Source organism: Hyaena hyaena, unplaced genomic scaffold (assembly GCF_003009895.1).
Source record: "Hyaena hyaena isolate Hyena2069 unplaced genomic scaffold, ASM300989v1 scaffold_87, whole genome shotgun sequence".
Lineage (NCBI taxonomy): Eukaryota > Metazoa > Chordata > Mammalia > Carnivora > Hyaenidae > Hyaena > Hyaena hyaena.
The window spans coordinates 2,478,535-2,492,260 of NW_024080718.1; the positions used below are offsets into that span (position 1 = coordinate 2,478,535).

General features: G+C 38.0%; 1 protein-coding gene across 1 annotated transcript in view; it reads right to left on the reverse strand.

The window, feature by feature from the left end:
- Positions 1-13,726, reverse strand: part of GRIP1 (glutamate receptor interacting protein 1) — a 224,165-nt gene that overhangs the window by 146,857 nt on the left and 63,582 nt on the right. Inside the window, exon 4 of the mRNA XM_039234294.1 lies at positions 510-645. Coding sequence (XP_039090225.1) covers positions 510-645 — 136 coding nt within the window. The remainder of the gene's footprint in view (positions 1-509; positions 646-13,726) is intronic.

Sequence of the window (13,726 nt, forward strand, 5' to 3'; positions counted from 1 at the left end):
GACAGAAGTGAGCCCTCCTCATCTATGCTTCCTATTCTTTTGGAAACCTCATCTTTGCCTTAATGAAAAGGGAAATGTCACAACTAGAAAAGCAGGAAAGATGTGGGACAAGCAAAATCATTACTCAGAAACTCGGAACTGGGCTTTCCTACTCCAGTAGGCTCCCCACATCCCTGCAACCGATTTCCTGTGTACCCGTGATACGGGTCATCTGGTCCATTTACACGATCGGAGTGTATCACTCCCACTGCGGCCAGTCTGCTGTTCAGGGGCATGGTTGGGGACTGGAGCCATACAGGCTTTTTAAAATTAAAGTCTTACGAGGGCCAGGTGGCTCCCCGGTAACCTGGCATAGACCAGAAAAGCTTCTACAAACATGCCCTGGTGTGCTTCTGGCTGGCAGATGGCAACGTCATTTATTCATTAGTGACCTTTTCTGATGGAGCTTCAATTTGTGAATTAATCACACCCTGTGTTCCTTTCCCCACAATTCCCTGAGACGCAGTTACCTAGCAGCAATTCCTCCTTGCCGCAGGTTAGACACTCGTGGCTTGCCGTCCTTATCAATTCCACCTGATACCGTCAGCCCGAGGGTAGTGCCTTCCTTCTTCATCAGCTCAACCACGGTGGAGCCCTTGAATTCCTCTGTTAAGAGAAAAGCATTTGCCTTATTAAATGAGAGTTGAAGCACAAGGTGCAGTTGTGCATGGTGAAGGATCTCCTTCCTTCCCATAAACTCTTCCCACTTTCCCTTCGGTGAGAAAAGATCCGTGGCCTCTTTTCCATTGCAATTTGCAGTGTGTCTCATAAAGATGTGCATGCAGATAATGATGACGCAGGTATCTCAATATAGGTTATTAAAATGGGTATCAGTGGGGTAGTTCACTCTAGGTTCACAATTAAGAGGTCGAACATGGCTTAGATACAAATGACAATATTTGCCCTTTGTTTTCTGCCATTCTCAAGGGACTTTCTCTGGTTTCTCTCCTTGTAACTCCAAAGGAAACAATAGAGACTTATAAGATAAGGGCCCAGACCAGAGTTTTAAATAATAATACAACAAAAAAATCTTATTTAGCTAGCTATCTATTTATTTATTGAAGTTTATTTTGAAAGAGAGAGCACACAAGTAGGGTGGGGGCAGAGAGAGAGGAGAGAGAGAGTCTCAAGCAGGCTCTGCACTGTCAGCACAGAGCTCGATGTAGGGCTTGATCTAACAAACCATGAGACCATGACCTGAGCCGAAACCAAGAATCATACTTAATCAACTGAGCCACCCACGTGCCCCCAAAATAATTTTAAACAATAACACAGATCATGCAGCTGCACATCTCAAGTTCCTGGTACATGTCAGCTGAATAAGCCAATGGGCACAAGAGAAGAGAGCTTTCCACAGATTCAGGAAAATAATTTTGACTCCATCGGTTTTTTATCTTAGAAAACAAGGACAGTGGCTTCACGTAACAACTCACATCACTTCTTGCAGAACGTGTCACAGTATGGTGAGGTGGGGTTGGTCCTCAGATCTCCAGATAACTGCCATAAATCCCTCATTCTCTACTTTTAAAATTTCAAGATCTCACAGATCTTGTCCAAACAATGTCTATACACCACGAGGGAACCCAAATCTTCTGATTTTAGGCACAACAGAAAGTGAGAAAGCTTTAAGAATATCCTTTCTTTCAGAAGTAAAAAGGAGTAGAGTCAACATTTACCTATCCAGAGGTCATTATGATCAACGCTGTTTTCGAATTCTCCATTATATTATCTCCCCTCTGCATACACACTTTCTGGGGAGGGACGGGAAACTCAAGTTTTCCAATTCTTCCTGAATCATGTTATGAATTTCAGGAGTTATAAACTTCTAGGACATCAAAGACTCTACATTAAAATACAAGGATGGATTTTCTTCTTCAAAGTTAAGAAACCAAAGTTATTGGCCCACCTCTTCCCCTTCCGTAATTACACATAACAGAGTTAATTATCATTTCAAAAATCTATATGAAAGCTTATCATAAAAGTTTTAAAATTGTTGCTGCTGGTATACTATCCCACTAGCCAATGAAAAAAACTCAAACCATGTTAATAAAAGAAATGATCATTTCTCTGATCTAGGAAGGAGAACAGAGTGCTCCAGGAAGGATTGCGAGGGGGGTAAGGACACTGATTTCCTCAGCAACATACTGACTATCATTCCAGGCAAGGCTTTCAAGATCACCAAGTCCTGTGACTTTAGCACACCAGGACACACTCTTTTTCATGACACACTCATGGCCCTGGATACATGAGCTGTTACTGCTTTTTAAAGTAAAAGCGAAGGAAGAGTGTGAATGATTTTAGCTTCATTCACTACATGTCATAAGAGAGACCAAATGATGACTGAAATTCAAGAGTCAACATTCCTGTCATGTGCATCAAAGCACAGGGCCATTTACATCACTTAACAGATGCCTTTGAAACAAAATTCTATCATTGGGCACATTTAACCTGTACCCTTTAAAAACAGAATAAAACAATCCCTTCCACATCACATAAAACATACATAGGTCCAACTGGTATTTAAAAAGGTCAACCTAACAACCCCTATAAGTCCTTTTTGGCAGAAGGCTAGGTATAAATTATTTTAAAAAGCAGGTTAAGTAATTAAAGTAATAAGAATTACATAATAGCTGATGACTAGTCATATTACAGAGACATAATATGCTCAATGATTTTGTCCAACAAAAAAACTCTGAATTTTGTCTAAGTATGTAGGTTGATCCTGTATATTTAAGCATTTGACTACAGATTTTTACACGAAGAATCTGAAGTGTAGTTTTGTAAGGGCCCATCTCAAAGGTCAATCAGAAATGTACAAAGAAGCAACTACGAAATAGTAATACCAGGCAAGGTAGAAATCAATTTTAACTGATAAGCTTTTCATTTCTACTCAAGTTTTCAAGAACATGCTTTCTGCATAAAGCAGGCTACCAGTACACAGGTTCAGCTTTATGGGATGTAGACAATGTAGTTTTCTCCAGAAAGAAATGAGGTCTTTACCAGACTTCTCACTGAATCCTGAAAATCTAGAAAAGGTTTAACTAATTTTTTAAAATTTTCTTTATTTAGAGAGAGAGAGAGGGAAAGAGAAAGAGAGAGATGGAGAGCAGGGGAGGGGCAGAGTGAGAGGGAGAAAGGGAGAATCCAAAGCAAATTCCACACTGTCAGTGTCAAGTCTGATGTGGGCCTTGAACTCATGAACTAGGAGATCATGGCCTCAGCCGAAACTAGTTTAATAACATGAAAGAAAGAAAATATTGATGTGCCAGTTAATTGAGTAATTTGTAAATTCATTGATTCTAGAATTTACTGAGTGCCTACTATGAGCCAGACAATGAAATTCAAAAGATAAAAAAAAGTTAGAGATGATTCCCGCCTCATCACTGAGGCCAGAGAGTCACAGACCAGCATATCAGAGCATGGTTTGGGGTAAGGGGGACATAGAAGAGATGATCCTGATTGCAATATTAAGTGAAGGCTCAGTTTTCCAAATGCAACATCTATTTCACAATTTTGTCTCCTGTCTAATCTGTCTGTATTTATCGATCAGGATTAGCTGAGCAGAACAAAGGAGGAATCTAAATTAGGCAAAACTCAGTAAAGATAGAATATTGTTGCAAGAAAATGCGCTGAATCACAAGAATGTTAACTGCCAAGTAAGTATCTCTAGATCCCAAAGGACTGACAAAATCTTTTATGGCTGTTTTGAAGGGAACAGGAGAAAAGAAGTAGTTGGAAGAGGGAGGAATATGCTTCTGGAGTTTATTTTCTCCTAACTTGCACTCTTCATTAGATGAATCAGTAATTTTATGTATTTTTTGGTGTTTAATGTTTGCATAATGATGTAATGGTAAAGAGAGATGATGAAAGATGCATTCACTTGCATGAATTCACTTATTTATCAAAGATTACTGACAGACACTCCCCAGTGGAACACTGGAACTTAGACAAGTCAGTACATTGTAATAATTTCTGTTGTCGTGATTTAAAATGCAAGCATCCCAAAAAAAAAAAAAAAATGCAAGCATCCCTCCCCAAGTTAAGAAGACCATGTAGTGACGACTGTAGTATCCCCAAATTAGCAAGCAGTACAGAGAACAGATGATGCCCAACTGGCAAGGAGAGAGACAGTTCTGGACTTGACATTTAATCACCAGATTTAATAATCTTAGCAAAGAAATCACAGGTTTACATCTGTATCAGTACTCAGTCAACATAATCAATGACAATTACACTGATAGAATAGGATTTAGTTGTTTGCTGTTTTTCCTTGGATTTATAATTCAATCCTCTTAATTACTAAACTCCAGAAAGTTTTAAGAAAAGTAACAATGATGCCTGGTGAAAGTAAAAGAATTATGAAAAGTTCTTGCAAATAAGAAAATCCAATAACATAGATGGTTACATAATTGATATGCAGAAAAACATATCCTTTATATAAACAAACAGCCAGTTAGAAGTTATAACAGAAGGAAAAAAAAACCATTCACAATAGCCAATAAATAAATAAATAAATAAATAAATAAATCTCCTTGGAAACAATTTAATGAAAATCATACAAGATTTATATGAAGAAAACTTCAAAAACACTTCAGGATCATAGGATCAAAAAAAAATGTAAAAGAATCCCATTCATTCATTCAATAAAAAGCTGAGCACTTACTATATTCCAGGCATCGTTCTAGGTTTTGGAAACTGAACAAAACTGAAAAACAGTTTGGAAATTGAACAGAGAAAATCCTTGCCATCTAGGAACTAATATTCCAGTGGGTAGCATAATCTAACATCAAAAATATGTCAATTCTCCCTAAATTAATCTATGAAGTTTACAATATCCATAAAAATGGCAAAAAGATTATCTGGACAAAAGATATATTTAATACTATTGAAAAAATGGAACATGCGTCCTTGCAAAGGATCTAAAAAGTTGTGGTCCCAAAGTATACCTGCTTAATGTTGCTATGAAAGAATATAGAGAACTCGTCAATGATGCCACCATGAGTGAGTTATTGGAGTTGTGACTGGATGTTACACTACGAATTCTATCTCCTCAGATACCCCAGAAGCATGAACCTGGAGTGGGAAGGCTGGCAAAGCCTCAGTGTCTGCCTCCCAGGCATTGGTCAGAATCTGGATCTCCTTGGCTATACCAAAGGGAAAAAAAGAAGAGAGGAGAGGAGGGGAGGGGAGGGGAGGGGAGGGGAGGGGACAGGGAGAAAGGACAAGAGGGGAGGGGAAGGGAAGAGGGAAGGGAAGGGAAGGGGAAAGGGCATGGCATGGCAGGGAAGGAATGAAGACAAAGAAAAGAAACAGCACAGACATATGGCATTCAGAACCCATCATTAGACCATCTTAGATTTTGTACTACTGGTTTGCATGAAATAAAGGTGTGGCGTAAGAATCGTATTTTGTTCTGTAAAACTCTTGGTGTCTGGACATTCTTGCTTCATTGCTTGGTTTTTTTTTTTTTAATATTTTTATTTATTTCTAGAAGAGAGAGAGAGAGAGAGAGAGAGACAGCGTGAGCAGGGGAGGGTCAGAGAGAGAGGGAGTGACAGACTGAAACAGGCTCCAGGCTCTGAGCTGGCAGTCAGCACAGAGCCCGACGCGGGGCCCGAACCCACGAACCGCGAAAGTCGGACACTTAACCGACTAAGCCACCCAGGCGCCCCTCATTGCTTGTTTAAAAATATAAGCTTAGACCAGAAAAAGAGAGTTAACTCTAATTTTTGGCCAGTCCCTAAATTTTAGGGGCTAAATGACCAGAGAATCACAAAGTGGACAATTTCAACAGTTGCTGAAACTGGGGGAAAAGTGATGATGACAACAAAGAGTGACAAGGGCTATGACAGAGGTAAATAAAGGGTAGTTATGGCGCAGCCTGGGAGGACCCCTAATCAGGCTGAGCAAGCAGTGCTCTGAATGGCTCCTGGGAGGGGTTTCCCCTAAGCTATTCTGAAGGCAGCTTCAGTTCAGTGAATGGAGGGAAGGTGTTAGAGGCAGAGGAATGGTAAGTGGTAGGTGATTACATGGGTTCTGGGGTGAGTATATCCATCAGTTCCATATGGATTTTGTCAATTCTGGCTGCATGTTAGAATCAGCTGGGGAGCTTTTCAAATACCAATGCCTGGGATCAACCCAGAACAAATCATCAGAATACCCCCTGATGGATTTTTAAATTAAACTTTTAATTTTGAGGTAACCATAGAGTCTCATGCCATTTTAAGAAATACTATAGAGAGATGCCTTAGACCCTCTATCTTGTTTTCCCCTTTGGCAACATCATGCAAAACTGCAATACAATATCACAAGCAGTATATTGACATTGATACAGTCAAGATACAATATGATAAGTTCCCTCATATGTGTAGCCATAGCCACTTGTCTCCTCCCTGTTCACCTTCCTTAACCCCTGGTAACCCCTAACCTATTCTCTATGCTTATAACTTTGTCATTTAAAGAATGCTAAATAAATTTAATTATACAGTATAAATCCTTTGTGGATGACTTTTTACATTCAGTATAATTTTCTATACCATAGCAGTGGTTGACTCCTTTTTATTGCCAAGTAGGAGTCCATGGCATAGATATACTACAGTGTGTTTAACCATTTAACTCTTGAAAGATGTGTTGGTTGCCACTAGTTTGGGGCCATTATGCATAAAGCCACTATAAACATTCATGCACAGGTTTTTGTGTGAACCCAGTCATTCACTTCTCTTGAATAAGTGTCCAGGAGTACAATTGCTGGGTCATATGCTAGTTACACATTTACTTTTCTAATAAGTTGCTAAATTATTTTCCAAGGTAGTCATACCATCTAATATTCCCAACAGCAGTGTATGAATGATCAGTTTTTCTACATCCTGTCCAATACTTGATGTTGTGACTATTTTTTTTTTTATTTTAGCTATGCTGATAGGTGTATCAGTAATACCTAATTATGGTTTTAATTTCTGCATAATTTGAGTCATTTCCCTAGTGGGAAATGTTGAACATTTGTGTGTGTGTGTGTGTGTGTGTGTGTGTGTCTACTTATTTGCCATCTGCATATTCTCTTTGGTGAAATGTCTCTTTATGTCCTTTGCCCATTTTTAATTAGATTGTTCACTTTTTTACTGTTGAGTTTTGAGAGTTGCTTATATATTCAAGATTCTAACCCACTGTTGGTCGTGAGATTTGCAAATATTTTTGCCCAGTCTGTAGCTTTTCTTTTCATCATCTTAATAAGGTCTCCTGCAGAGCAAACATTTTTAATTTTGATGACGTCCAATTAGTCATTTATCCTTTTACAGGTCATGCTGTTATCAAGTCTAAGAACTCTTTGCTGAGCCTTAGGTCCTGAAAATTTTCTTCTATATTTCTTCTACAGTTTCTAATAGTTCTATAACATTATGGTTTACATTTAAGTCTATGACCTATTTTGAGTTAAATTTTGCATAAAGTATAAGACTTAGTCAAAGATTCATATATTTTTTGAGGGCAAAGGGCTATAGATGATGGCCAATTGCTTCAGTAACCATTTGTTGAACAATCTATCTTTACTCCACTGAACTGCTTTTTTTAAATGGTTTTTTTTTTTTTTTTTTTTATTTCTAGGAGAGAGAGAGACAGCGTGAGCAGGGGAGGGTCAGAGAGAGAGGGAGTGACAGACTGAAACAGGCTCCAGGCTCTGAGCTGGCAGTCAGCACAGAGCCCGATGCGGGGCTCGAACCCACGAACCGCGAGATCATGACCTAAGCGAAAGTCGGACGCTTAACCGACTAAGCCACCCAGGCGCCCCTCCATTGAACTGCTTTTGCATTTTAAAAAAAATAAGTCAATTCCTGGAATCTTTATTTTGTTTCATTGATGTATTTATTCATCCACAAATACCACATAGATTTTATTACTGTAACTATATAATAAGTCTTGAAATGGGTAGGCTGATTCCTCCTACTTTATTGTTCCAGCTATTCTAGTTCCTTTCCTTTTCCATATAGATTTTGGAATACTGTTATCTATATCTACAAATTTTTTCCTGGTAGTTTGAGAGGACTTGTATATAAGCTGGTATGTCAGTTTGGAAAGACTAGACACCTTTACTATCCTGAGTCTTCTAATCCATAAGCATGTTATATCTCTCCAAACAGGCAGATCTTCATTGATTCTGTTCATCAGCATTTTGTAGTTTTCAGCATACAAGTCCTATACATGTTTTGTTAGTTTTACATCTAATTATTTAATTTTTAGGGGATCAACTACAAATGGTAATATGTTATTAATTTTGATGTACACCTCTTCATTGCTAGTATATAAATATATAGTTGATTTTTGTATATTTATGTTGTATCATGTGGTCTTGCTGAACTCACTCAATAGTTCAAGGAGGTTTTTTTGGTTGTTGTTTTATTTTGTTTTCGCTTTTGTGTATTCCTTAGGGTTTTCTATGTAGCCCATCATGTCATCTGCAAAAAAGAACAATTTTATTTGTTTCCAATCTGTATGCCTTTTATTTTCCTTTCCTTCCTAAAGGATGAGCTAGAACTTCCAGCACAATGGCGAATAAGAGTAGTGAGAGTGGATATCCTTCCTTCTTCCCTGTCTTAGGGGAAAGACATTAAGTATTTCATCATTACGTATTATGTTAGCTTGTAGCTTTTTGTAGATACTCTTTGTCAACTTGAGGAAGTTGATGATGAGTCGGAATTTTGTCAATTCTTTTTGCATTGATTAATTGATATGATCATGTGGTTTTTTTCTTCTTTAATATGATAATGCAGTGTATTGCACTGATTTTCTAATATTAAACCAATCTTGCAACTCTGAAACAAATCCCACTTGCTAATTATATATAACCCTTTTTGTATATTGATAGATTCTATTACTAATATTTTGGTAAGGATTTATTTTGCATCTATATTCATGAGGGATATAGTATGTAATTTTCTTTTGGTAGTGTCTTTGGTTTTGGTATCAGGATAATAATGCTAGCTTCATATCATGAATTGGATACATTCCTTACTTTCATATTGTACGGAAGAGATTATGCAGAATTGATATATTTTTTTTAAACATTTGGTGTAATGTTTCAAGGAAGCCATTTATATCTGAACTTTTATTTTCTTTTTCGAGGTTTTAAATTACAAATCCATTATCCTTAATAGTTATAGGACTATTTAAATGAGCTATGTCATATTGTGATGAGCTGTGGTAGTTTGTTTTTCAAGGAATTGGTCCATTTCAATGAGATGAAAATCCTTGCAGGTGGGGAACTGGACATAAGCATGTTTTTAAAGCTCTCCAGGTGATTCTAACATGTAGTCAAGATTGAGAGACACTGATTTAGGGTTTGGTGCATGTGGAAAAATTGGTAGAAAACAGACTGGGAAGCAAACAAAGGAAGTGTTCAGACTTAAGTTTTAGGAAAGGTAAGCCTGTTATTACAGTAAAACAGTGGACTTGGTAATGATGGCATGAAGTATTGGGGAGAAAGTCACTAGATTTGGGTCAGGGAGAACCACTACAAGCCACCTCAGTAATACATTAATATAGTTAGGCTTTGCTGTGTCAACAAATCAAAAAATGAATAATTGCTCAACTGCAACATAAGTTTACTCTGCTCGTGTACAAGTCTAAGGCGGGTGTTCCCGATCAGCAGCCGGCTCCTCTCCACATAATGGTTCAGGGATCTATGCTTGTTTCCATTTTATGACTCTTCTTCTATGTCATCTTCTATGGCTCTGGTTTCCAAACTGTGCGCTAAGGTGCCTCGAGGTTCCCTAGTGAACTCACAGGACCACCAGGGACTATTTAAAATTTTTGAGGAGCAGAGAGCCATACTTGACATCTTTTGAACACAACACTACCTACTATCTGGAAGTAGTTTTGCTCAACATTGGATCATACTATATTGCTTTTGTTGATGTTCTATCTTTCCAAAGTTGGGTTTTGAGTTTTACGAAAAGGGAATTCCATGTGAAAATCAATGTGGAACAGGAGATGAGGCTGTCACTGTTTGATTTGAAAGTTTGAGAAGTTGTGCAATGCCCAATAAGCACACACATATCACTACTAAGTATTCTGGTTCTTCCAATTTACATGTATTATTTTTCAAATGTCTACTAAGTGGTTAGGATACAATATATGCTATATGGACTTAACTACCTAATAAAAGGAACTATGGATATTTCATTTGACCTTCATGTGCTATGAAAAAATTGGTGAGACACTAAGGGTTCTGTCAACTGAGAAAGTTTAGAAACTGCTGCCCTTAGGACTTTATCTTGTCTTTGTTCACCTGATTGAAGGGGAAAAAGAGCTTTCTTAAAAGCCAAACTGGCCTACTTCTGTTCACATTCCAATGGCAAGAACTTGTTCCATGTCTGCACCTAAGTACAAGGGAGGCTAAATACTGGAGTGAAGACAGATGCCAAAACAATAAAGGTAGGGTGGGTTTTTAGAGACAGGGAGGCCACATGTGAGAGACTAAAATCCATCAGTAGCTATGGGATGGCATGGACTCCAGATATATTGAGGAAGAACTGCCCTGGGTTGGGACAAATCAGTGTGTGGGGAGCAAGGATCTGTGAGGAACAAGAGGACTTCAAGGATTCCAATTTGCTCGTGGGATATTGATGTCTCTCAGGAGGAAGGGGACTCTGGAAAATGAGAGAAAGTCTGTGTTGTTGTGCCTCATTGGACAGGGGACAGTCACATGATATAATGTCATAGAGAGAGAAGCAAAATGTGATTTAAGTATCAGGGAAACACCTAGTGTTAGTATACTTTTCATCATACCTTAAGCAAAGTGGGTCGTCTGTAAGACCCTCACCCTATGGCTGTAACATAAAAATAGAAAATGCATTTTAAGAGCAACTACCATAGGCACATTCAGCAAAATAAGCATTGGTGAAACTCTTTGCTTCTTGCCGTTCTATTAACTACATTGAATTTTAAAAAGATATCCTTAACAGTGAAATGGAGATACTATTGATGAAAACTCTATATGATGAGTCACAAATTTCCAAATGTTAGTGACAGAGACAGTGTTTGTTCCCCTCTGTATGTCCAGTGCCTAGGATGCAGCCTGGGACATTAGTAGGACTTCCTGGTAACTGCTGAGTGAATGAGCACATCAGTCCCAACAGAAGGATTATGAGCAGGCAGTAAGCACTGGCTTGTAGCAAACAGAATTACTGCTGGATCGTGCAGAAGCAAAATGAGAAAGGAGCAGAATGCGAACAGGAGTAGACAGGGTTATTTCCCTAAGCTTCTGTGGCTGATCATTATTATTATTATTTTTACCATTTCTTTAGTAAGGGGGATTGAGGCCCATACTAGAATACCACAGCTATATCTATGTATTCCTTCTGGAGAGAATATTATTGCTCACACTACAGTTTTATCTATATATTACTTTTAGTGGTGCCACTTGGAAGTTTATCCCCCTCAGGAAATAAGCAGATGCTTTTTCCAATACTCATTTCAAGTTCCTCCTAACAACCCCTGGTTCAGCAAAGCTTCTGGGATCAACGCTGGGTTTCTATGATGAATGGCTGCCTTTTCAGTCTCGGTTCCTGCCACCCAGACTTGCAGAGAAAGGTCTTCTGGCACTTTCCACCTCTGTGTGGTGACATAAAGGATGTACCAGAATTTCTTTCATCCTCTGGGAATCTGAGCATAAGTTAGATCAGTGGCAGGAATGTACATCACATAAATATTACCCAGCACAAATATTCATGTGAAACAAAATTATGATTGGTATTTATCTTACACAGTGACAGGGACAGCTGGATTAATATCCGTATGTTCCTTAGAGCACCTCAAGAGAAAGAGAATATATAAATATGCAGTACCCAATATAAAAATCTGAGTCCTCTGAAAGTATGTGATGAATAGATCAGGATTTAAAAATAGATAAAGCTGAGATGTGGATTCTGGTGTAACTGATTCAGATACCATATGTTTCCTAGAACATCAAGAAAAAAATAACCCTGATTTTAAAATATGGCAGAACTAGAATTCTTTCAGTTTCCTACTTCTTCAAAATCAATGATTTGTCAAACTTTGTTATTAAGTTTCCCAGTGTCACAACGTATTCAAATCATTGAATTTTTTTGTGTCTTCGTTTCCTTATCTCTAATATAGGGATAATAAGAGTACCACGCCATAGGGTGTTGAGAAAATTGTGATAAAATTCTTATAAGGAATTTACTATATTACTTTATTATAGAACCTGGCACATAAATAGTATGGGAAACATGATCTAATATATACCATATTTATATTAATAATCATTATTATATTTAATATAGTATCTGCCACATATTAAGTGTTTGATATATATATATATGTTAGTCATAGTATTGTTATTATTCTTATTACTACTACTAGGATATAAAATATTCCAGGTATGCAGATTACCAATCTTCTACAGTATTTGATAGTTATGAATAGAATCTAAAATAATTAGCGGTGATATTTAACCATTTGTTGAGTCATATATTTCTTTGAGAATCTAATGAAATCCATGGGCCCCCTCTCGAGGGATAATAAGAGTATTATCCTCAGAAAAATTTTGTTTAGGGCACCTGGGTGGCTCAGTCAGTTGAGTGTCTAACTTTGGCTCAGGTCACGATCTCACAGTTTGTGTGTTCAAGCCCCACATCAGGTCCTCTGTTGTCAGCCTGTTAGTGAAGAGCCTGCTTCAAATCCTCTGTTCCCCCCTCTCTCTGCTCCTCCCCTACTCACGCTCTCAAAAATGAATAAACATTAAAAAAAAAGAAAAATTTTATATACAATTTTAGGGGAACTCATGGGCACGGCACTCTGGACCACATCCCTGTACTCAAAAAACCATGAGGATCCTAAGATGCATCATATTTGAGCCATGTGAAAATCACAGAACATCTACTAGGCTGATATTTTACAATCTATGCACATATCAGATAGGGGTCATAAAATAGCACATAATGCCCAAACCTATCATTCATATGTTCCTTTGTAGTCATTTAATAATCAAAATGAAACCATATCCAAGATACTAAAAACGGGAAGTGACTCACCTCAGTGAAACTTCCTCTCTTCCGTGGGATGGCCTATGTGGTAGACATTTATATCTGAGAACCCATAAGGACCAGCAAGAGGGACTGACTGTGAAGAAGATGCAACAATTTTTCTTTGGGAAAACTCTCCATCTGTGACTTTTTAATTTAGGCGGTTGTAATCACATTTTCAAAGTTGTTGACACAGTTGAAAAACTGGATTCTACAAACTAAACAACTGGCACAGCTAATTTTGAAATTACCTTGATCTTCAATGGTTTCCTAGAGAAGTTAACTGCATTCTTACAGCTACTTGTGGACCACTTTGGTTCAAAAATATTTTTGAGCACCCACTATTGCCAGACTGTGCTAGCACTTCAGAGACCAATAATCACCGCCTCCACCTTTCTGCAGCTCATGTTCTACATGTCTAAGGGATGAATGTCTACACTATATTTCAGTTAAGTGTTTTTGGTCCACAGTATGGCCCGGGAGCCTGGGGAATAACCTGTGGTCCTGGGGAAGCTTCCTGCAGGCTACAGATGTGTGCTTGGAGGTTTAAATTCATCCTTTAGGTGATTTACTTGTGATATTACTATCATTTCCATCTTATAGTTGGAGAAACAGAGGTAACAAAAATTGCTTAGCAGATTAATAAGATA